This window comes from Columba livia, chromosome 2 (genome assembly GCF_036013475.1).
Source record: "Columba livia isolate bColLiv1 breed racing homer chromosome 2, bColLiv1.pat.W.v2, whole genome shotgun sequence".
In the NCBI taxonomy this organism is placed as follows: Eukaryota; Metazoa; Chordata; class Aves; order Columbiformes; family Columbidae; genus Columba; species Columba livia.
Window position 1 is genome coordinate 64,378,837 of NC_088603.1, and position 25,520 is coordinate 64,404,356.

A 25,520-nucleotide genomic window follows, 5' to 3' on the forward strand; every position below is an offset into this window, starting at 1 on the left:
GAGGTTTCTGGTAGTTATGTTCTCATCTGTGTACTGAATTGTGGTGACCCATGGGTGCTGTGTCTGAGCTTGATCCTAATATCATGAAATGCAAGCTAATTTTACAGTGAACGCAGGCTCTTCTGTTATGTGGACATTAAACATCAGTAGAATTATAGCCACAAAGACGCACAGGAGGTCACAGTGCTGCTTTTGTGCATTCATTGTATCCTCATTTGGTGTGTCCTGTAAGGATTCAATGAAAATTGTGCGTGCACTCCAAAGTCTACCATTCTGTAGCTTTGGTAACTCATGCTTCCTTAATTTAAATAAATAAATAAATGCTGCCATCCCCCTTACCCCCAAAAGTGTTTGCTCTAACTACTGGGTTTCTGAGGTCAGGAGAAGCAATGCTGCAAAAGTCTGGATCATTTGCATGGTCTCTCAGTGTTTTTCTTGGTATTGCTAGAAGTAATCATGTGGTCTCCTCAGTCAACTCTTCTGTAGGATATAGCAGCAGTGACTTGTTTCATTTTAATGGCAGTGAGATAGTAAAGTTGGCCTTGAAGAGGAAAAAGACCCACGAAATAAACAAAAATATTTTTCTGTGATCTGATCAGTGTTAATTCTGACCATGTGATATTCTGATACCAAGCCTGATGCATTTTTCCTTGGGCTAAAGGACTGAAAGTCTCTCTTAGGCATCTGTTCCTTTTGACTGCTCTGGGAATGAGGGAAGGTTACAGCAAATGCACAATATCTCGGAAACCTGGAGTTTTGGTAATAAGCTATTCTGCAAATCACTTTTTTTTTTTTTTTTTTTTTTTGTGGCTAACAATTTTTTCCAAATCTAGACAGATTTCCATAGAAACAGGGAAAAGGCTGCATGTGAAATTATGGTTTTACTGTAATAATATATTCCTTACCACTCAGTCTACTGAGGTATATGGTGTATGTGTTAACAAAGTGGAAGTACTTATTAGGTTGACCGTCCTATCTATGTTCTTCTAACTCTCAAAAGCAAAAGGAACATTTAAAAAACTGTGGAAAGGTTAAATTTATTAAAAAATATACACTCTGGCTCCCTGGTTTGGTTTGAAAGTTCTGAAATAAAACACTAAATAAAAATAATCACTTTGAGTAATGCATTAGAATAAATGTGCAGAAGATCAGTAGGTGCAGGTGTGTGCTAGTGGGTTCAGCTCGAAAGGCTTAAGAAATCCTCTGTTTTCAGCTGGAGATCACTGTCTGCATATCTGAGTGCCAGGATGGATTCAGGCTTGACCAACCTCTTAGTTGTTTCATTATGGGAGTCTGGCCTGGTAGATGAGTGGAGAACAGTGGATATTGCCTGCTTTGACTTCATTTAGGCTTTTGACACTGTTTCCCTTAATATCCTCGTAGAGAAGCTGTTGAAGTACGGGCTGGATAAGTAGACACTGAGGTGAACTGAAAACTGGCTGAATGAATGGCTGTGCCCAAAGTGTGATGGCCAGTGGCACAAAGTCTGATTGGAGGCCAGTACTAGAGGTGTACCCCAGGGGTCAGTCCTGGGTCCAGTCCTGTTTGACATGCTCATTAACGATCTGAGTGTTGGGGCAGGGTGTACCCTCAGCACATTTGCTGACTACACCAAACTGGGAGGAGTGGCAGATAATGCCAGAGGGTTGTGCTGCCATCCAGAGGGCCCTGTGACATGTGTTGACAGGAGCCTTGTGAAGTTCAGCAAGTGGAAGTGCCTGTGGGGAAGAACAACTCCACATGGACCACCCAGCTGTAAAGCAGATTGGCAGAAAATGACCTAGGGGTCGTGGTGGACACCAAGTTGACCATGAGCTAGTCCTGTGCCCTTGCTGCAAAGAAGGCTAGTGGTATCTTGGGCTGCATTAGGAGGAGCATTGCTAGCAGGTCAATGGAGGTGATCCTTCCCCTCTACTCAGCACTGACAAGGCTACACCTTGGGTACTGTGTCCAGTTCTGGGCTCCCCAGTACAGGGCAGATACAGAGCTGCAGGAGAGAGTCCATTGAGGACCACTAAGGGACTGGGACATTGCCTCTGTGAGAAAAGGCTGAGAGAGCTGGGTCTGTTTAGCCTGGAGAATGCTTGGAGGAAACTCATCAGTGTTTACAAATACCTGGAGGAAGGATGTAAAGAAGATTGAGACAGGTGATGCCCAGTGACAGACCAGCAGGCAAAGAGCATGAACTGAAACACAGAAGGTTCTTTCTAAACATCAGGAAACACTTTCTTACTGTGAGGGTGACCAAATACTGGCTCATGTTGCTCAGGGAGGTTGTGGAGTCTCCATCCTTGGAGATACTCGGATCTTTCTGGACGTGGTCCTTGGTAGTCTGCTCCAGGTTGCCTTGCTTGACCAGGGGTGGTTGACAAGGTGACCTCTGGTCCCTTCAAACCTCATCCATACAGTGGATTGATTGTTTGAGTCTGCATAGTTCATTTCAGTGTAAAATGAAACTATTTCATTTGCATCACCTTTACAATAAAATTAAAAGGTGATGCTCCACATTGTGGGACCTTCAGGACTGACTTAAACACTCTTCCTCTCCCATGCTGAAGTGCTCATTTCTGTTCAGTTGCTGATGATATTGTACCTTGTCGCTACCCAGGGCTGGGACATCTCAGTGGCTGCATTCTAAGCAGGAAATTTGGAATCTTTTGGCTTAAAAATATAAGAACTTTTGGGTTTTTTGTCTCTTGCAAAACCACATAACTTTAGAGTTGATGAAAGGACAGAAGAGCAATTGGGGAATGCAAGACAGTAAAAAATGGCCCTGTTGCTGAAGAGTTTGTGTCACAGATGTGGTAACTGGAATCATCTAGACAACCTGTTGGCTCTTTCCAAGGTAAACCCTTACTACATTAATCCTATTCACTACAGAGGAGCACAGTTTGTGTGTTCTGTCAGGAATTGCTTCCTGAGAGAACATCTAACTGCAGATACCAAAACAGTGTCATACTAGAAGCAGTGTAGTGTTGTTGTATGCAGTGTTTTGGCTTTTTTTGTGACAGTTATTTCTTGTCATCAGAGAGAGTTTTTCTAATTGTGCAACATGATGAATAAAGTGGGAGACCAGCTTACTCTTCAATGTTCTGACTGCTCTGCAGCTCCCTTCGGAAGGGGACTTTTGTTGGTGTTGGATAGAAGGAAGATCACAGAAGTCTAGTTATATTTTAAATCTGGTGTCATGCTTTTGGAAAGCTAATGATAGTCTTCCCTGGTTTTGCAGGGAGCTTGCTGAAAGCCTTACGTTTTTGTACTTGGAACTTGGTTTTAAATCTAATTTATTATTTTCCTTTTTTCTTGCTTTAGTGATTTTCTGTGGTCATTTTGGTTATGTCTTGAGCAGAGTTAATGTTTGTACCACAGACTTGACAAGAAGTTGTCAGAGTCTAGTATGATCGTACTGGTTTCCTTTAGATATTCCGCATGTGAAGGTTGTAAAGTTTAATATCAGATTTACTTATTTGGAGATACTTTATATGACACAGGATTTCTGATTTAGTGGAGCAGTACAACAAATACTGAAATCACAAAGCGAATGTGATAATGGCAAATGGCAAAATACAGCAATGCCAGTATAGAGTTCAGTTGCAAACCAATGTGGTTCTCTTTGCTGGTCTCCATAATAAGCTCGCTGTCGCAACACTGGGCATCCTCCATCACCGAGAAGAAGCATGTGGGTTGAAGCCAGCTCAAGCCTGTTGCTCTCTTCAAAATGATTTTGTTAGCTGTTCAGTTTTTATACACTGTGTTGGGCTGAGCCACATATTAACTTCCCCTATGCTGGACTGGCTGGCTCAGGGAGACATTCACAGTCCTTAATGAACTAAATGAGAGAAAGATTCACACCATCAATTAATCTACTCAGCTGTTGATACGTGTTTAACAACATCTATCACCTAAAACACAGGCCAGCCCCTGGTCCTCTTCATGTTGAGATAAATAAATACATGGCTTGCTTTGCAAAAGGTGTGATCAGGCTCATCCTACCCTATTACCTGAGCTCCCTGGGCACATTACTCTTGCCCATCTCCTCCGAACCTTCTGCCATTGTCGGGATTTATTGGTCAGTCACAAAAGTGCAAGCTGCAGACCACGGTCCAGTTACTCCTGTGCTTTACAGACGTGCTATCTATAAAAGATCCTTTCTCAGCAGAAGTCCAGCTGCTGAGCTGCTGGGCTTTCTACTCCAGTTCAGTCAGCCTTAGCAAGAGTAGCATGTCTAAGTAATTTTCTTTTACCCTTTGCAAGGGGAAAAAAGCAAAATGATCTTTCATCATATAAAATTGTGTGTGGTAAGGAACCCAGCCAGTTAGCAGCATTTCTATGGTATGTAGATATGGGCAGCTGAAATATGAAAGTCATTACCTTTACCAAGTCATGTAATGAAAATTAAAGCTAATTGACTGGGATACTCTGCCTTGAAGGGTTGTTCTCAAACAAACAAAAAAAACCAAACCAAAACAACAAAACCAAAAAAAACCAACCACCCAACACTGCCTGTGTTTTCATGTACAGAAGAGTTTTGTGGTCAGTCACCTACTTAGAATCCTTGATGTGGGGGGAGTTGTGAGTTTGGCTAAACTAACTTTTCTCCTTGCTTTGAATTATTCCTTCCTTAGCAGACCTCTTGTTGCTTAGGCTGCCTTATTTGGATAATTTAATGCCTTTGCAAGGAACGTCTCCCTGGAAAGTCTTGAGAAGTGTCTGCTTGTATTACCTTGATAGCTGGGAGAGAATAGCTTGAGGACTGTCACAAGAGCGGACTTAACTCTGCATGGATTTTAGCATGGCCATACTGTCCATTGTTCCGTGGTTAGGGGTACCTGTTAGTTGCTGTTTAAAGCCAGAGCAAAACCAGGGTCTGGATAACTGCAGACAGAGCATTTCTAGGTTTTGAGGTACAGAAGCCCATGCATGCAAATATTTCTGGGACGTTTCTGCATCTCCAGCAAATGAGATTTCCAGGTAGGTGATTTATTCCATATCTTCAGCTTGTCTGATCTGTTGTCATCCATCAAGAAGTCAGGAAGTAATAATAAAGCCTGTATTTAACTTGTCTATTGGCTTTTGCTGTGACATTCTAATTAACGCTCACATCTGACCTGTTTCTTCCTGTGCTGTCTGTTGCAGTGCTCATGGCCACAGCAGGGTACTAAATATTAGAGGAAACCGGCATTAAGACCTACAATTTCCACGCGGCTGGTTGGAAAAGCGCTTGTTGCTGCCTTCCTGGTGCAGCATGGCATTTGGACCTGGTGTTCTCTGCCTGCTACTGTGGGCAGTAACAGGTAGGAGTTTACTTCTTACATGTCTGAGTCATACAGAACAAGTGAAGCAAATGCTCCTGGAGTGTGTACGCAGATGTGAATGAAATATGAGTAAGGCAAGAGCTGGGAAATCTTGTGACTCCTCAGTGTGGAAAAGGTCTTGTAAGATACAGCTTCATAACCAGCAGCTGCTTGCAATGGAGGAAGGCAGTTGTGAGTAGCTGTTTGCAGCCAATTTCAATGGGGCTGTTTCAGAGGAGATGCATGGGGCAAGAGGGGGTTGTGGGAGAGTTCAAAGAGTTTTGCTTCTTTCTCTTGCAGGACAGCAATTTAAGAATGATGTATTGATTTTCTTCTAAGCTACTTTTTTTTTTTTTTTTTTAAGTATTATAAGATGGTTGAATTACAAGAAGCATGAATGTGTTTATTTGTGTCTCTCATCTCATTATCTGCTCTACAGACAGACATTATCTTTGAAAGACCACAGGAAGGTCCTGTAAGAGATAGGTAAATTATTTCCATAATCAGACAGATGGAGAATTACGGTAATTGTTAATACTGTGTCTGTGTCACAGGGAGACTTAATGTGGTGCAGGCAGTTTTGACATGGCAACTACAGAGCAATATATGCAAATGTGGGGTTAATTTCTTTAAAAGACAGTGTTTTAATTATGTCTGTGGAGATACTGGCAGTATCTATATTAGCAGGAATTGAGAAACTGATACTCCTGTAGTATGAACGGGATTGGCTGTTTCATGAGGGAGAGCCTTGCTGATGTGCTGAGGCTTAAACTGACTACTGAGTTTGGAAATGTTGGATGAGGAGGGGATAAGTATTAACTACAGCTGTGCTCATAGATGGTATGAATTAGTCCTCAGGATCACCCTGATGATCTCATGGTGCCAAACTTTTTGAGGAGGAGATGGAGCTGGGGTTTTTGTTGCTATAGTGAACAATTATGCCATTTGTAAATAAATAAAATACAATACTCTCCTATGAGATATCAGGTACCTGCTGCGGAGTCCATGCCAGCATCTTTAGAAAAAAAGACAAACAGCAACTTCAAGAGAAGGCAATAATATGCAGTAAATGCTGCATTTTTGCTGTAGACAGTGTCCCAGTTTTATGCTTTTGATAATGCTGTTAATTGTTAGCAGGCTAGAGTATCCTTCATGTGTATATAGAAACTCTTGTTTTAATTCTTTAGTTGCAATTTTGCTGCACTCTCTTGATTTATCTGAGAACAAGGCCATTACACTGAGACTGCTGGCTGTATTCCAAGCCTCTTCCTGTATCTTGGGTACCAGCACACAGTGTTTAAGGGCTAATACTATCACATTTTAGTATAAACTTTAGTATTTATTTATTTCCATCTTAATAATTTGCATTATTTTCCATCCACTTAATATTAACTCTAACTGAATGGGAAGATACTTGCTGGTTTCCAGGGTATGTTTGCTGAAATACATCAGTGGATGCTCACCTTTGTTAAGTCAGAAGGACTTCTTTTTTGTGCAGGCTTTGAGGTGAATTGACTCAGGCTCAGGAAGTTGCTAGATGTTCGTTCTCAGTTTTTTTCTGCACATGAGGTGGTGCTTCTAAAGGTTACTTTTTCTTAAAAAGAAAAAAACAAAACAACTTACCACCTTACCACAACTTTAAGTTAAGGTAATGAGAAGGTTGACTTAATATAAGAAAGGCTTGACATTGCATTGTTGAGACAATAGAGAAGTAGGCTCATTAGTGAACATCTTCAAAAGGGCATTGAAGGATATGCTCTGGTTTGTCGAAATAAATTGAGGTGGACTACTCTCTCCTGTTTAGAAGACTTTTAATATTTTTTTTATTTTGTGCATGGCGGTTTTTGGTTAAAAGTGTTTGCTTTTCATGAATGTGGTAGGTTGACCCTGGCTGGGCACCAGGTGCCCAGCAAGTCACTTTATTGTTTCTCAACAAGATGGGAGAGAAAAATGTGATTAAAAGCTTGCAGGTCGAGATCAAGACAGGGAGATCATGTATCATTTACAGCCAAGAGCAACCCAGACTTGACGTAGGGAAGTTTAATTTATTTCCAGTTAATCACAGTTGGATAATGAGAAGAACAAATCTGAAAATACCTTTCCCCCTCACCTCTCCCTTCTTCCCAGGCTCAGCTTCACTCCTAACTCTAACTCCTTCCCCCAAGTGGCTCAGAGGATGGGAAATGAGGGTTGCGATTAGTTCATAACACCCTGCCACTCCTTTCTCCTCACACTCTTGCCCTACTCCATCGTGAGGTCCCTCCCACAGGGTACAGTCCTTCACAAAGTTCTCCAGTGTGTGTCTTTCCCATGGGCTGCAGTTCTTCAAGAACTGCTCCAGCATGGGTCCTTTCCAGGGGGTGCAACTCTTCGGGAACAGGCTGCTCCACTGTGGATGTCATGTGGTGTCACAAGTCCTGCCAGAAAATGTGCTTCTCCATGGGCACCTCTCCACAGGTCTACAGGTCCTGCCAGGAGCCTGTTCCAGCATGGGCTCTCCATGGCGTCACAGCCTCCTTCGGGCTCATCCATCTGCTCCAGCATGAGGTCCTCCACAGGGTGCAGGTGGATATCTGCTCTACCGTGGGCCTCCGTGGGCTGCAGGAGGACAACCTTCTTTATCATGGTTTCACCATAGGCTGCAGAGGAATCTCTGCTCCCTCCTATGTGTGGAGAACCTCCTCCCCCTCCTTCTTCGCTGACCTGGTTGTCTGCAGGGTTGTTTTCTCTCCCATATTCTCACTCCTCTCCCCTGGCTGCTGCTGTTGCACAGGGGTTTCTTTACCCCTTCTTGAACATGGTGTCACAGAGGTGCTACCAGCGTTGCTGATTTGCTCAGGTTTGACCAGTAGTGGGTTCCTTTTGGAACTTGCTCAGTCCGATATGGGGACAGCTTCTGGTGTCCTCTCACAGAAGCCACCCCTGCAGCCCATTTTCCTCCACCCCCCAGCTGTTGAAACCGTGCCACATAAAGCCCAATACGATGAAAAACAAAGCTAGAATGGTAGGCAGATGACCTAATGGGTACACCTGTCTACCACCAACTAACGTTTGTGTCTATCAGGAGACTTGAGCTGCATGTGGCAATAGGTGTTAGTGTATACCATGTACCATGCTGCTGTCACTCAGCACCTCATGCAATTTGGATAACTAAGTCCCCAAACCTGTGGGTGCCAGTCTTAATTTCTCCACATAGGCATTTCTTATAATTCCGGTCTCATTTCGTTGCCTTGTATCCATTCATTGATGAAATCAGTTTATAATGGCTATTAATAAAAATTGATAGTTTGTATGCTAATGTATCTAAAAATTAATTTTTTCCTATGGGAGATAGAAGATACTGCTTTTCACCACAGAAACAATGTTCTACTTCACAACTGGGATCCAACACCTTGGAATCAATTCAGTTTAGTTCTCATCAGGTGTATTCTAATCTGCCATTTGGGGCAGACCTTGCAAATACTGCTATTGAAATGCATTTCTGCAAATATAATAGCATTCTCATGGCTGACTCTCAGTTTTCTCACACTGTGTGTTCATATTGTGGTGCTTTGTTCTGAGATTAGCCACTCCAACAAAAATGCAAAAATGGATTGGCAGGTAATTGTAGTCATGGGTCTTGTGCAGTCTAGTCTTCTGTTTTTAACTCCGTGCAGCTCAGGCACAGAATGCATGACCTCCCAGAGTCTTTGACAGATGTCACCAGTATCCTTTACTCTAGGGGAGGCTGTTTCTAAATACATTACAAACCATCAATTTTCAACACATTTGACCGCTGCTGGTCTTGGACTTTGCAGAATGAGATGAATACCCTTTTCTTCCCATCTATCTAACGCATGAAACAGTCCAGGAATGTCAAAGGACACTTCAAGATGTAGGTGTGCCTTTGAAATGGCACTGAAACCACTAGCCTGGGCTCACAGTGTATTCTTTGTTACTTACACTGCCATGCCTAGGTGTCCTAGTAATGTGTTCTGGTTCACACAGGTCTTTCTAGAGAGACAAGATGTTGTAGTGCCTGATTATGATCTCTGAGATTATAGTGAGTTATGCAGTATGCCAGGTTAGTTCACACTGTCCGTGTCTCTGTCGGAAGTGGTCTGGTGTGTCCTCGTGGAGGGATGTGGTGGCTGCACCCGTGCATCTACCCTTCTAGTCTCCAACTGCAAATATTCACTGCCCCTGATGGGACCATCTGTTGAGTAAATCAGTGTTCTTAGGTGCTTCTGTGTAAATTAAGGGGAGAGTGAACTGTGGGTTGGATGAATCGTTTTGACAGGCCAGTTGTGGTCTATGGTTTGGGCACAGCTGGATTGTGAACATATCCACAGCCTGGTTCAAAAAAAAAAAAAAGAGAGGGGAAGGGAGAAGTGTTTTTTAGGTGTGTGGTGTCCTTTTCCTTTCCCTTCCCTTTAAATAGCACTTGCTTGATTTATCAATGACAAACAGGGATGATAACAATTCATGGAATTAAAATTATACTTGGAGAGGACCATCAGGCCCACTTAACTAATTAGGAGATTTGTCAGATACTGGACACAATATGTGAATTATAAACGTCACTAGGGCTGCTGTAATGGCCACAAAAGCTTTGCAGCTCATTATTTGTAGATGTAACTAAAATACTATTTGCTTTAGCATTGTGTTGAGGATTTGCTTTTATGTAACTGAGCTTTTTTTTTTTTTTCTATTTGTTCTCCTTCTCCTCCCCTTGCAGTGCTTAATCTGCAGTCAGTGTCCTTACTGAGGCCCAAAAGAACACTTCGGTGCCCCAGATGTATCCCTGTTTAAAGATCTGTGAGATTTCAGGGAAAGGCAGGGCAAGCACCAAATAACCTAAAAGCAGCCTGTAGAAAAAGAATGAAAGATTCATAGTTGTTAGCTTTTGCTTGAGGAACTGATGCTGTTGATGAAGTTCTCGGTAATATGGGTTTTCTTGTTTCCAGGGCAGTACTTTCTGTAGGGCCTTACTAAAGCTGCTGGAGCATAAGCCTTTTTCAGCATTTGTGATATGAAGTGTGCTTTTTAGGGATTTGTAACTCTGCTGTGGAAATTGACTCTAGCTTGAAAATTGGAATTTAAGTTATCTTTTTAGGTGATGACAGTTAAACAAAAAAGTTATTTTTATTTTCCAGAACCTTATCAAAATTGTTTCAAAGTATTATGGTGGCAAGAAAACCAAAACTTATTTCTTACTGATACAGCATCTATTCTCTCAGAATTCACCAAAATGCGGTAAAGGTTACTTGGATAGATGAAAAGAAAAATCATTAACCCTAAGAATTAGAGTGGAAATGGTTTGCAGAGAAAAGTCCCAACAGAGTTCCAGACCCGAGCGGACGGAGGAAGAAATGCGGCCGACCCAATATGAGTGATAAAGCATACTTCAACTTTATTGCCCGAGATGGCGTGCATTTATACCAAATACCATAATTATGCATACTTGTCTCTATCTAATAGGCTAAGCACATTTACTTACTCCACCTACTTGGGTTTAGCTAGCTATGCGCATCCCACATTCTTCTGACTCTTATCTCTTCAAAAATATCCTGACCCTGCCTTAGTTAGTACTTTTCCGTTCCCCCCTTTCCCACGGCCTAATAGACAAGCTAACTAAGGCCTACTTATGTCAACTAAAATGGGCTCTGCTCATACAGTTGCTTGGTGGACTCATGTCTGTGCTCCTTGAGCCAATCCCCGACAATGGTTAGTTGCTTAAAGAGAATGGAGGGAGCAGATGTCAAGGCAACAGGGAGAGTCCTGCTCTTCCTGTAGGAACCTACTGTAGGACCTTCCATGCTCATGTAGTTCAGAGGCTGTGAGCACAGTGTGCCTCAGCTCTCAGTCCTGTGCTGCCAGCAAGAAGGTAATGGGACGTGGTTCTGGTCAAATATGGCTTTCCTTGGTTCTGGGTCTGATCTGAGCTCTTCTCTGTTGCACATTACCTCTTGCCCCTTCTTTCTCCTTCTTGTTGTACTGCTTGCTGCTAAGGAAAACAACTAGACCAGCCCACAAGTGGATAGTTCTGTCCTTGCAGGGGTAATCAGCCATGATGAACCCCGTGTTCGTATGGGTTGTTTTTTTTTTAGGGTAACCAGCTTGCCTGATTAGGTCTCTGGATATGTCAGTGTTGTCCTACTATAGACACAATAAGGTACAGCTAAAAGGATGGGGAACATGCAGCTTGCAGAATTTTTAGGCTGTTGATAGCCCAGGCACCATGGTGCTTACAGGGCTCATAATAAAGGGAAGCCATAGTTCTGTTAGTAACCTGGAATGAGTACTTCTGAAACAGTAAACAGAATTGCAAGATGCTGGGTTTTTTTTTGCCATTACTTGTCAGAATAGAACAGTGCTTTAATTTCTGAGTTTAATTAACTAAAGGAAAACAGCTGTGCTGTAACCTCAGCCAGCAAATAAGGGTTTAGGAATATTACTGTGTGGCCTTTGTGTCACATTTTCGGTACATTTTTTGTAAATAAGAGGCCTCGCTATCTCTTACTTGAGCCCATTGCAGACTGGAGATTGGACAGGGTGAAGGGAATGTGAAATCAGAGGTCAGATTAAGTTCACTCTTTGTAGAACTTATGTATTTTATGTCTGAAGACAATAATGGACATGCCTAGTGTTGGACTGAAATAGCCTGCTAAATTAATCCATTCTTGCCCACCTAATGCTAGAATTTAAATTGGGTGTAATTGTAGCTGAAGCAAAAGATAAAACTTTGATTACATTAATATTTGGATTATACTTACATTTAATTTAGAGTTGGCAGAGAGAGAATTTTATCGTTGTACAGAAATTCTGGAGTTCAATGTTTTTTCCATTCCTTACTGGAATGAAACAGAGGCTTTCTGGCCATTTAAAAATAGGGGTAGCTAAGATCTGTGGCTATGATGCTTGCTTGGGCAATTTGAGTTCAAAGTCATGCATTATCTTAGGAATATGCTAGACTTGTTTCTCTCTGTGGCTAATGAAACATCATTAATTTAGTGGGAGCTTGTCTCTGCAGTGTGATAGCTGATGTATCAACCTGAAAGTGTCAGAGTGAGATTTCACAGAATCACAGAATCGACTGGGTTGGAAAAGACCTCAGAGATCATCGAGTCCAACCCTTGGTCCAACTCTAGTCCGTTTACTAGATCATGGCACTAAGTGCCATGTCCAATCTCAGTTTAAAAACCTCTAGGGACGGCGAGTCCACTACCTCCCTGGGCAGGCCATTCCAATGCCTGACCACTCTCTCTGTAAAGAATTTCTTTCTAATATCCAGCCTAAATTTCCCCTGGCAGAGTTTAAGCCCATGCCCCCTTGTCCTGTTGCTAACTGCCTGGGAGAAGAGACCAATCCCCACCTGGCTATAACTTCCCTTCAGGTAGTTATAGAGAGTGATGAGGTCACCTCTAAGCCTCCTCTTCTCTAGACTAAACAACCCCAGCTCCCTCAGCCTCTCCTCATAGGTCTTATGTTCAAGTCCCTTCACCAGTCGTGTTGCTCTTCTCTGGACCCGCTCCAGCACTTCAATGTCTTTCCTGAACTGAGGGGCCCAGAACTGAACACAATACTCCAGGTGTGGCCTCACCAATGCAGAGTACAGGGGAAGGATCACTTCCTTCTGACCACTTCCTTCCTGCTGACCACGCTGTTTTTGATACAGGACAGGATACCATTGGCCTTCTTGGCCACCTGGGCACACTGTTGGCTCATGTTGAGCTTCCTGTCAATTAGTACCCCCAGGTCCCTTTCTGTCTGACTGCTCTCCAGCCACTCTGCGCCCAGCCTGTAGCACTGCAGGTGGTTGTTGTGACCAAAGTGTAGCACCCAGCATTTGGCCTTATTGAACTTCATCCCATTGGAATCAGCCCATTTTTCCAGTCTATCCAGATCCCTCTGCAGAGCCCTCCTGCCTTCCAGCAGGTCGACACTCCCTCCCAACTTGGTGTCATCAGCAAATTTGCTGATGATGGTCTCAATCCCCTCATCTAAATCGTCAATAAAGATGTTAAACAGGACTGGACCCAACACTGACCGCTGGGGAACACCACTAGTGACTGGCCGCCAGCTAGATGCAGCCCCATTCACCAGCACTCTCTGGGCCCGGCCCTCCAGCCAGTTCTTAACCCAGCGTAGAGTACGCTTGTCCAAGCCATGGGCTACCAGCTTTTGCAAGAGTATATTATGGGAGACAGTGTCAAAGGCCTTGCTGAAGTCCAGATAGACCACATCCACGGCTTTCCCCTCATCCGCCAGCTGGGTCACCTGATCATAAAAGGAGATCAGGTTGGTCAGACAGGACCTGCCCCTCCTAAACCCATGCTGGCTGGGTCTGATCCCTTGTCCATCCTGAAGGTGCTGTGTGATTCCATTCAGGATGATCTGCTCCATAACCCTGCCAGGCACTGAGGTTAGGCTGACAGGCCTGTAGTTGCCAGGGTCAGCTCTGCAGCCCTTTTTGTGGACTGGGGTAACATTGGCCAATTTCCAATCATATGGGACCTCCCCAGTGAGCCAGGACTGTTGGAAGATGATGGAGAGCGGCTTGGCAAGTTCTTCTGCTAGCTCCCTCATCACCCTAGGATGGATCCCATCTGGTCCCATAGACTTGTGAGGATCCAGATGGCTCAGTAAATCACCAGCTATTTCCTCCTGGAATACAAGGGGCCTATTTGGCTTCCTGTCTCTGTCAATCATCTCCAGAGATGAGTTGTCCTGAGGGCCACCTGTCTTACTGGTAAAAACTGAGGCAAAGTAGGTATTAAGTACCTCAGCTTTCTCCTCATCTGGGAGATTTGTTTTGGGTTTTTTGCATTGAACCTAACCTACTTTGCAAGCTGTACACTCATCCCAGGCGGTATGATGCCCCACAGGTATTTCAGCAGCTGTATTCAGCTATATTTCCTTCAGAGTCCAACAGAGAATGGAGGTTTTCCTTGCCCCTCCTTTTGTCATTAACATATTTGAAGAAGGACTTTTTATTATCCCTGACAGAATTGGCCAAGTTAACTTCAAATTGCACTTTTGTTTCCCTGATTTTTTTTCTGCATGATCTAGCTGTTTCCATAAATTCTTCATAAGTAGCCAGCCCTTTTTTCCACAGTCGGTAAAGTCTCTTTTTATTTCTGATTTCATTCAAAATCTCCCTGTTTAGCCAAGCCGGTTGTCTTCCCCGCCGGCTAGCCTTTCGGCACACTGGTATAGCCTGTTCCTGTGCACTCAAAACCACCTGCTTGAAGCATGTCCAACCCTCCTGGGCCCCCTTGTTTTTAAGCATTGTTTCCCAGGGTATGCTCTGAACTAGACTTCTGAACAGGCAAAAATCTGCCCTTCGGAAGTCCAGTGTAGAGGTTTTGTTAATGGTTCTCCCTGCATCTCTGAGTATTGAAAATTCTATTATTTCATGGTCGCTATGCCCCAGGCGGCCTCCAACCACTACATCTCCCACCAGCCCTTCTCTGTTTGTAAACAGTAGGTCTAGCGGGGTCTTGCCCCTGGTAGGCTCATTTACCAGCTGATGAAGGAAATTGTCCTCTATACACTCTAGGAACTTCCTAGACTGCCTCTTCTGTGCAGTATTGAGCTCCCAGCAGATATCCGGCAGGTTAAAGTCACCCACAAGAACAAGGGCCGTCGATTTTGAGACATCTGCCAGCTGTTTGTAGAATAATTCATCTCCTTCATCGTCCTGGTTCGGTGGTCTATAACAGACACCCATGAGGATGTCAGCCTTGTTGGACTTCCCCCTGATTCTGGTCCACAGGCACTCAACCTTGTCACTGCTGACCTCAAGTTTAACAGAGTCGAGTGACTCTCTAACATATAAAGCCACCCCTCCACCTCTCCTACCCTGCCTATCTTTTCTGAAGAGCTTGTAGCCACACATAGCAGCACTCCAGTCATATGAGTCACCCCACCATGTTTCTGTGATGGCAACTATGTCATAGCTTTCCTGCTGCACGATGGCTTCCAGCTCCTCTCGTTTGTTGCCCATACTGCGTGCATTAGTGTACATGCACTTCAAGTGGGCTGCTGATTTCCCTCTTAATTCGGGCTTTCCATCCGTAGGCTGATCTTTGGAGAGCCCAGTTTCAATCCCTTCCCCCTTCAAACCTAGTTTAAAGCCCTCCTGGTCAGCCCTGCCAACTTATGGGCTATAGTCCTCTTGCTCTCCCTAGTAGGATGAAGCCCATCTGATTTGAGGAGACTGGGTACCACGGAGCTTGGCCCATGGTCAAAAAACCCAAAATTTTGACGGTGACACCAATCCTTAAGCCACCTGTTGATGAGATGGGCTTTTCTGCTCCTCTCTTTATTTAGCTCCTCATCCATCCCAGCTAGCACAGGAACTGAGGCAAATATCACTTGTGCTCCCGTCCCATGAACTGACTGACCCAGTGCTTTAAAGTCCTTTTTAATTATCTTGATACTTCTTCTGTTGATGTCCTCGCTGCCAGCTTGGACTACTAACAGGGGATAGTAGTCTGAGGGCTGAATCAGCTCCGGAAGTCTTCTATTAATGTCCCTCACCCTGGCCCCAGGAAGGCAGCAGACCTCCCTGTGGGATGGGTCTGGGTGACATATAGGGCCCTCTGTTCCCCTCAGAAGAGAGTCGCCGACTACTACCACTCTTCTTTTTTTTTTTTTTATCTCTTACAGCTGCAGTTGTGATTCTTTTTGTTGATGAGGTCCATCCAGAGGGCTCTCCAGGTGGATCTTCTTGGCTGTCCTCTGCCTGATTTTCAGGGTCCAGGGCCTCATATCTATTTGTTAGGGGCACCAAGGGAAGCTTGCTTTGATATCAGAATGAGTGCGGAGTTGAAGTCTGGCCTGAGGTTAGAGCTTTGGATTATTCCAATTGTGTAAGTCTGTCTCTGAAACAAGAATTGTTGGTCATTCTTTTCTGAACAAATAAATAATGAAACTTTCAAATTTCTTTTAACAGATTGGTCACTTTCTCCTTCAGGGATGAGGTAAAGAAGGGAAGGGATGAAAACAGCCTTCAAAGGGTTTTTTCGACCCACTTTAATAGTGCTGTTCCTAAAGCATTAGTTGTAATGAGTTGTTACTGACCTAATGTTGCACATTCACACAGTCGTGTTCCTGTTTTACACTTTTAAAGGCCTATTTATCATCTTTCTGCTGACTTACAGGATTAACTAAGTCGGTATGGGTTGAAAAGAACAGAATGGTTAAAAGGGCTGCCTGATTCCTATGCTTCATTTTAACCCAGAGCTCTGCTGGCCCCCTGTCCTAAGTTGTGCAGACAGCTTAGAGGAAAGACTTGCAATGACAATTCAGAGTCACTGTCATGGTCTTATGTTCTTGGAGGTGAAAGAAAATGTAGGGAAAATATTTATATGCAATGTAAAAGAAAAAAATGCACAAATCCTGAGCATCTCCTGGGTACAGATAAAGATACTTCATGTCTGGGATATGTCAGAACAGAATAGTTTGTTTTAAATTCATGTTCCCTTGGACAGATTTTTCACTGAAAGTGTAAAGTGGAAGAGTAAACAGCATCCCAGCTCTATGTGAAGGAGTAGCTGGAGTCAGAAAAATGGTACTTAAAGCTGTTTATCCTTTTTTTTCAGCTTCCTATTCAGCTATACCTATTTGCAAGTCATTGATGTTTTTAAAAATTAGCTTTTGTTTCATGTTTTTCGTCACCCCATATAGCCAGCTCTGCAAAACCATCACAGAGTCTTGTCTTCTCTGTCCCTCACTGTGTGGTGCAATTTTTTTTGTTTGTTTTGGGTTTTTTGCATTGAACCTAACCTACTTTGCAAGCTGTACACTCATCCCAGGCGGTATGATGCCCGACAGGTATTTCAGTAGCTGTATTCAGATGATGTATTGTGAAGGAGTGCAGTGCAGTTCAGCACAGGAGTTGTGGTGGGAACTGTAGTGCGGTGGTTGGACACATTGCATGTGCTGGAGAATCTCTGCATCTCCGAGGCTCTAGGTCATGGTCAGACCTAAATCCTGTTGCTCACCTATTCCTACTCCTTCATTTCATTTTTCCTGCCCATCAGCTCAACGTATTTGAGGTAAAATTTGTCAGTTGAGCTACCTTTTTGTTTTTCTCCTGCCATATATTATTGTGAATAATGAGGTTTCTCCTGCCAGAACTTTACTGTTAATCCTGTGCACAGCAAGCAGCGTCAACTTTGTCTTCCATTACTGTGTTAACTCCACAGTGGTGGCATCTTGTTTTCATTCATTGAGTTAGCAAGTCTAGTTGAAAACCATGTTAAGAAGGGTGTCCTGATTTTACTCAGCTGTTTTTTGAAGCATGATCAGAGTTTTCAGGTTCCATTTTGGAGAGAGAAATTCTGAAGCACAGTTATAACCAGTAAAAGAACACCTAGAGAATATGTTAAAAATTGACTGAGATATAAAGTATGTTGATTCATACTTGATTTAAACATTTTGTGCTCAGTCTTAGATGTACTGTGAAAATAATTCTGGTGTCATACTGAAAGATTACAGCTTCACTGTGAAGCGAGGAAAGATGTTCCCTCATGGAGCAAGCTTTTGGGATTTCACATGAACTAGTTGGTAAAGCAGTTAAAGTTTGAGAATTATGTTGGTGTGAGGGACTCTTCATGAAGTTTAAGTGAGATGGCAAATGTTTCTCCTATGTAGATTTTTGCTGCCTTCACCCTTAAATGAAACAATGACATGTTACAGCATCTTAATAGGATTTTAAAACATGTTTTGCTCACTATGCTATGAGGGTAATGGAGGTACTCCACAGGTTTTTTTGTGTTCCCTACTCCGTTCTTGTTTTTGAGTAGTGGCAGCTCTCATCTCTGTCTTTGTATGTGTAGCAAGGGAGTAAGAGGTACTTTGCGAAATTATCAAGATCCTACAAAGAAAAATCTCTGAAGTACAAATACTACTGCAGAGGGACCTGCTGAAAAAAGTAGTGGTGACAATAGCAAAAGGAAATTATCTTATTTAAACAGGGTACCACCTGTCTTTTTCTTGTCTCCTGTGATAAGCCATTTTTGGTCACAATAAGCTATACTATGGGTTGGTTGTGGTGTTGTGCCTTATGTTGGTGGTGTTGTTTCAGGTTCCAGGTGTGAGCAGTGCAGAGAAGGCGCCACGTATTCAGGTGCGGTAATATCTCCGAACTTAGAAACCACTAAAATTATGCGAGTTCCTCATGCTATGTCAGTGTCCGACTGCGTCGCAGCATGTTGTGATCTCTCTGATTGTGACTTGTCCTGGATGTTCGAACGACACTGTTACATCGTGAACTGCCAACACAAAGAAAATTGTGAACCTAAAAAAATTGAAACTGTGAAGTCCTATCTTACTTTTGTGCTGAGGCCTTCTCAGAGGCCAGCCTCACTGCTAGGATTTGGGCAAGTGATCCCAAGCATGGTCCACTCTGTAGGACTCCAGAATGAGCCATCCGAGGAAATGAGTAGCCTGAAGGAGCTGTCTCTGTTTGGCAAAGATCCCAGCCTTGAGGAGATACCTGAGTACATTGATGATTATAAGGAGTTGGAGCAGGACCCCTTTCAGGTGAGCATCAAACATGAGCAAAAGGAGAGCATGGATTATGCTGACTGGGCCCTCATGGTAGCAGGTGAAAACGGTGTCAACTCTTCCGTGGGTGATGATGGAGATAACCAGGAAGACTTTGCTGAAAAGAAAGGAGAGGCTGGAAAAGTGGAAGGCCTTCTGAATAAAACCAGCTCTGAATTGAACTCTGCTAGTGAACACTCCATACAGCAGTTGTCATCTCTCCCGGAGGTTACTCCGTTCCCTGAGAAGACGTTTGAAAGTGAAGCAGCTGTTCAACTTCTTTCACAACCTGATGATGCTTTGCAAAAAGAGGTATGTTTGCCCCTCAGGAAGCAGGCGGAGTATGGTGAGGCTGCTTTGCAATTGTTTTATTTTTCAAATCAAATTAGGTTATTGCTTTGTAATGTAACGCTAACACTCAAATGATTTACAGTTCTGTTACAGTGTAGAGAAGGCCCGAGGTGAGAGGGTTACCTAAATAGATAGATTAATTGCTGAAGGGCTTCTCTTGGGACATTGTGGGGTTTCCTTGGAAGTGTACAGATGAGTGGGCTTGGACCTGGTGTAATAGTGTTACATTATTCTTCCCTTCTGAACCTTGCTGACTCATGAGAAGTTAGCTGAGCAACACTTAGTGGACCCTGTAGTATCCAAAGGCCAAGACTTGTAAACGTAAGTTCCTCTATCAATAAAATTAAGCCTGTTTTTGGGTTTCATGTTACTAATGCATAGTGGTGTTACAGATGTAATGGTGCTGAGTAAATACCTTTTATAATGGTTGAAAAACATATGAGAGAGGCAAGGTACATAAGGAGGGACAGCAGTGGTTTTGAGCCATGATGTACAGTGGGGTAAAGTAGATAATGTATTTTTGTTCTCAGAATCCTTTTCTTGAGGCTGTCAATAGAGAAAAAAAAAGTTAAATACTCAAAACCTAATGTAGGTACTTAAGTAAGATGTACCCGTTCTGTGTTTGTGCCAACCAGTTTGATCAGTTGGGATTAAAAGAGTTCTGTTTCCTTAAGAACAGGGTGGGATCAGCTGGGAAGCTGAAACAGGCTGTAAAGTCAACTTTTACTGGGCTTGAAACACACCCCTGCTGGAAGGAATAGGAAATTGAGGAATGTTAGCTGGTTTGCTCTAAATTCCACCAGATTTTGTAACCAGCAGCTACTTATCTCTTGCTGTAAAAATGAGAATTGATTGCCATTACTGTAGGGAACAAAAATACATGTAAATAAGAAAGTTGCATGAAGTCTCTGATAACTGAGGTTCATGGAGGGGATGACTGAAATGGCAAAAGTATGTTTAGAAAACAGCAAGTCTTAAGATACAATGTAACTTGGTACCATTGCGAGCTAGAGATGTGACATTTTCCGGGCTCCACTTTGAGATCTTCTAGATATTCTGAGAACTGGAATTTTTGGAGGGCCTCTGGGAGTGCGTGTGGAAGAATATTTGATAACAGAGAAAGTGCTTTTGCAAGTTAAAAAGCGGGTACTGCTTCTGCAAGCAGAGTTGACAACAGAAGAATTGATTTAAAAATATCTACCATGCAGATCTTGAAATGAGCTTAAATTAACTTTGGAGTTCAGGCGAGAGGAATGGATATAATTGGGTTTTTTTCTATTAGTATGCAAAAAGTATGTATAAATGTACATATGGAAAGTATGATACCAAAGTATACTGTACCTGCTGATAGAATTTAAGAGCAACATTCACTCACTAGAGTTGCTGTTAGTTCTAACGAAGGGCAATAGCTGAGCTGTTCTTACAAAGTTAAAATTAAGGAAACCCAACCACTGCTGTACTAAGTTCATCTCCCATTTTTCCTTCCATTTACTTCGTTTCCTCCTGCTAGGGGAAACTAACAGGCATCTTTTAGTTACTGCCTGTGCTGTGTGCTGGAAATGAAGCCATGGAAAGAACCTGCAGTAGCTCTGTGCACCACCATGTTTATGCACTTGGGCCACGCAGTTAGACTTGAAGCTTGCCTGCATTGCGTCTTGCTGGCAGACGGAAGCCACCTTAGCACTGTGCTAAGTTTTAGCCAACTGTCAGGATGTCTGCAGACTTAACTGCTTCTGCCTTAGGGGAGCCGCACAACTTTGAGTTCACCTGAAGTATGTGGCAAACAGACCTGAGCAAATTTGTCCCCAGTCTCTAATGGATCATGTGAATACAGTTTTATGAAAGTTGAGATTTCACATCTTGCAGTGGTAACAATATATACGGCTAAGCCTAATTTGCAAGTCTCTACTTTGATTTTGCCACCCCAGCCAGAATAGAAAGGTTTTGCTTTCTTTTTGTGCACTGCCCGTGTAGATGGGAGTTTATTGTAAAGTGAAAGGGAGAGAAACCTATTTCTGACTGGGACACAGAGGAGTCATTCCTGTATGGTTTTCACATTATGCTAACACAACCATTGAAATTCTTGTGGAAGGGCTGAGGAATGAGCTTGCTTATTTCAGTGCAGAAGGAATGAAGCTCCAAAACTAGGTCCGTCTTTAGCCTCAGCTGGTAGTGATGTTGAAGAGCTGATAAGACAACTGTAGTTAGAAGGGGACCTGGCAGTGCTCTGTTAGCAGAGCTGTGGAGGGTTGATGTGTTAGCATTGAAAACTCTTCATGAAATGTATTGTCAAATGACTCTGAAGGCTCTCAGTGTATTGAGAAGTTAAGAATCTGCAGAAGCAGAAGGTTTTGAGAAATGGCCCAAGCCTGTGCAGGCTTTGTTTCCCAAGTAGAAATCCTTGGAATGTGGACATTTGTAGAGAAATGATGATGATGAGCAGTTTTGGCAGTCACCTTTCCCTGGCTTTCCCCAGATTGAGTCCAGACACATCTCCTTTCCCCTGCTTCATCTCCCCTCCACTTCTTTGCACTGCACATTATGCTTAGTCCCTTTGGTGAGGTGATAGGCGGCATAGGAGGTTTGGGTTAGTGCATGGCAGTTTCCTTTTTGCCACTTGTTGCTTCTTTTCTGCGACTGTTCCTTCCTTCTTGTTTCCTCTGCCCCAGCGTGGGCTTCTCTGCGGGCCTCAGACCCCGGGGAGGTGGCATGAAGTGCCTCCTTCCAAGAGGTTGTCTCCAGCCCTGTGACAAATAATGTCCCCTTCCACATGTTCCCTCCCACGTCTCCTGTTGTGCATCCCCCCTACCTCCTCCTGTGTCCTCTGCAGCCCCAATGGCTGTTGCCCTTTCTTAACTATGTCTGAGTGGTTGCAGTGTTGGCACATGGTGGCTTGTTTCCATCCATTGTCAAATGTCTGGGACCACAGGGGTGACCTCTGCAGCCAGTCCCCTGCCACCCGAACCCTGCCAGTTATGCCTAACACCAACTTCTGGCTTGGCTTCAAGTTTTTCTGGTTTGAGAACTGCACTCGTGACTCTAGTGAAAAAGATTCTGCCTGTGATAAATTCAGGTGGTGGGACTTCCTTCTTATGTGTCTCTTTCTTCAGCAAGCAGATGTCTTAATGAAATCGCATATGGGTTGTTTGGGCATATATTTGTGTTCCCTTCTGAAAAAACGTTTATTTGGAAACCAAATTTTAAGTTCTTATATTGCGTTTAAAATGCAAAGATGTCTTCAAATAGTTTTCTCACTTGTATATGATCCAAACTACCTCTCAAACTGTTATCTTTTTGTATAGGTTATGAAAATGTCAAAGTCTTAAAACCAATTGTACTAATAATTTTAATGAAATACCCTATGTTTATTGCATCTTATGCAATAGTTTCCTATCTTCTGCTTCAATCTGCTGCAGCAATTCTATAGCTCTGTTCCTAGATCTGTGCTGATGCGCTCTCTTCTGCAGCTTCCAGACAAAGCTGTTTTGACAAGCAAGACAGAGCAGGGTGGCAAAAATGCAGTGCCTCCCTTCACGGTATTCAGTGTCCTCAGGTGCTGTGTTCTTTGAGCAAGGACCTAGAGAGAGATTTTTAAACTGCGAGAGGAATCAAGCACACGCCTCTGGAGTCTGTGCCCCAGGAGCATCCTGAGTATAGGGGGTTTCTGTATGTGACATAGGAGAGAGCATATGGGGTTTGTCAGTTAACTGAATAACCTGTCTTTTGGGTTTATGTTGAGTTCAGAGTGATGTTATGAACTGTCACCCTGTAGTAGCTCAATAACATTAATATATTTAGAAATCTGTACAGAGTAAATGCTGTCAGGCTGCCCAAACCAGAAATCTGCAGGGCTGCCCATCATTGAAGTGAGATATCTGTGCAGTATTAATTACGTTTTTAGAATTGCCAGTTAACTGCTGATCTTTTAAGCAAGGTGAGGTTTTTCAGGTCTTAGTCAGATTCCAGCTACTACTGTGTTGATGATGCAATTTTTCAAACATTTGTTCTATAGGTTAGGCCTTATGTGATTCTTGAGTTTGTTGCATTTGCAGGAAAAATGATGCAGTCAAAATGCATGAAGCTCTACCTAAGAAAGCTTAAGATGGCTGACAGAATATATGTGATGAAGAACCTTTTAATACCTGATTGGTGTGCCTTCAGAATTTATATGTAAGAGTTAAAATAAAGTGGAATATCAGAGATGTTCATATGTTATTTTGGCTTTGTTTCAGTTTTGAGGCCTGCAAATGCTGAACAGCCCTGTTTAGTTAAAAATACATCAATTTGAGCCTTAGGGGATGTATAGGACCCCTGAAAGATGTTTTGATATTTACCTGTCAGAAAAGTTTCTTTCTTTCTTTAAGTCTGTGCATCATGTCATACAGTATAACGGTTTGCTCTTTTGCAGCTTTTCAACTACACAATTAATAGAGGTCGTATGTGCTTGAAATCGTTAGACAGATACCTGAATGCAGAGAATGAGGGAGAAGCAGACTGGTGAGAGAGCAGAGTTTCGCTGCTGACAGAGCTGCTCTCCATAAGGCTTTCCAGACAAACAAGAAAGAGAAATGGTACTGCAGTTATGTAGTAGTCATATGTGCAGAGGGACATGGAGGAAACCCTGTTGAAGAAGCAGTCGTATAAAACACACCACTAGCAGTCCTTGAGTCACCCGAGTCTTGATCAGTTGTCTGTAGGAGTACTTGAAGAACATAATTCCTTGTGGGGGGAAGGGAGGTTGCCTGGAGGATAAGGATGGAGCAAGGCAACATGTTTGGGCTTGTGCTTCCCATTCACAGGGAGAAAAGAAAGCACCCAATCTGTGGGGTCAGCTGGAGACCAGAGGTGGCAAAAGATCGCCCTTGGCGTGTTACTGTTGCCTGCAGTGTAACTTTGAGCTTCTCCAGAGAACTGCATGGCTTTTTTTTCCTTTTGGATTGTGGGGGCATTTTTGTTTCCTGTAGAAATTCCCAGAGATTTGCACTAAAGTCAGACCCTGAGAACTGAAGGATGTAAGCCCTCAGACTTGGTGTGTTTATAATACTTTGTAACAAGCAGTAGTGGTTGCACAGGTAGGTAAAAGCAAACAAAAAAAACAACAAAGCCCATACCAACAGAACTTCCTACCCTACTCATGCCCAGAAAGATTCTTTCTTCTTCATTTCAGTTCCCAAGCTGGAATTTAGGTTAATATTGCTCTCTAAATCTATTTCAGTGTATCTCTCAGTAATAGTTTCTGCCTGAGAGCTCATTTTCTGATATTGCCCCTGCCTCAATTATCTGCTGCCTGCTAATGTTCTTAGTTTGAGCTATCTTTTTGGTTATGACACTGCTACAGATGTGACAGTGCCACAGGATACCTTTTTGCCTGCAGAGTCTTGCCTGGGCTTGCTGACTGAAGAGATGTTTGGTGCAATTCCAGAAGAGAGAGTCCCATGAAAAGTACATTTGAGGTGACCTTGTCCTTGTTGGTTCTATGAAGCCAGGATGGCTGCTTCTGAGCTGATAGATTGGCAAAGGACCAGGAGAGGAGGAAAGGCAGAGGAAGCTCAGAAAAGTAGATTTCCCTCAAATTTGGAAGGCAAAGAAACACTTTGGTTTGCCACAGTGTTATAAACAAGATCCTCTTTTGAAGATGTGGAATCAAGCGTGTAAAAGAGAGCTGTCTGGAGGAAAGGCCTTTTGTGAAAATGGGAGGCAGAGTGGGCTTGAGGCTCTCCCTGTGCATGATAATGTTGTCAAGGGTGAGATTTCTGTGGAGGGTCCAGGTTTGGCAATGCTGAAAGTGCTACCTTGGAGCTGCAGTCCCTGATCCTGCTGTCAGTGTCCCAGCTGCCCAGAGGGATCTTCTTAAATACTGAGCAGAGCTGGAGGTGTGGCCACAGAGATGCTTGTGTTGTCTGTGTTATGGACTCATCTGGAGGTGCAGCTCTTGGTGTGGTTCATGGCATCTTCATGGGGTAGGCAGCCACAGTCCCCAGCACTGCTGTTGGTGTCCCAACTGCACAGGGATATTTTCTCTCTGTCCTTGTTGAGGACAGTGATGAAGTTGCAGATTACTTAATGCACTCTGTTCCCTTGGAGGCTTGGAAGCAACAGTCCCTGGCATTGCTTTCATGTTCCCAGCTGCACAGGGAGCTCTTTCTCCTGTCCACATCCAAAGTGGAGCTGCTCTGATTTCCTAGGAAGACAACAGACTGCAGAGTGGAAGTGGAGCTCCTGAAATATGAAGAGAAGCTGAGACCTGGGATAGTTCAGCCTTAAGCAGAGAGGGTTCAGTGGAATCTTAGCAATGGATATAAATAACTATGGCAGGAGTGAGGAAAATGGAGCCAGGCC

General features: G+C 43.3%; 1 protein-coding gene across 7 annotated transcripts in view; it reads left to right on the top strand.

Annotated features, from left to right (window-relative positions):
* The window catches only part of KIAA0319 (KIAA0319 ortholog), a 68,489-nt gene that overhangs the window by 9,866 nt on the left and 33,103 nt on the right, over positions 1-25,520 (top strand). For 6 of the 7 annotated variants that reach the window (XM_065055176.1, XM_065055177.1, XM_065055175.1 and 3 more), the window contains exons 2-3: positions 5,137-5,294; positions 18,370-19,142. In XM_065055176.1, coding sequence (XP_064911248.1) covers positions 5,246-5,294; positions 18,370-19,142 — 822 coding nt within the window. In that variant the 5' untranslated portion in view covers positions 5,137-5,245. Of the gene's footprint in view, positions 1-5,136; positions 5,295-18,369; positions 19,143-25,520 lie in introns of those variants that run through there. The other variant, XM_065055181.1, reaches the window with a different exon arrangement.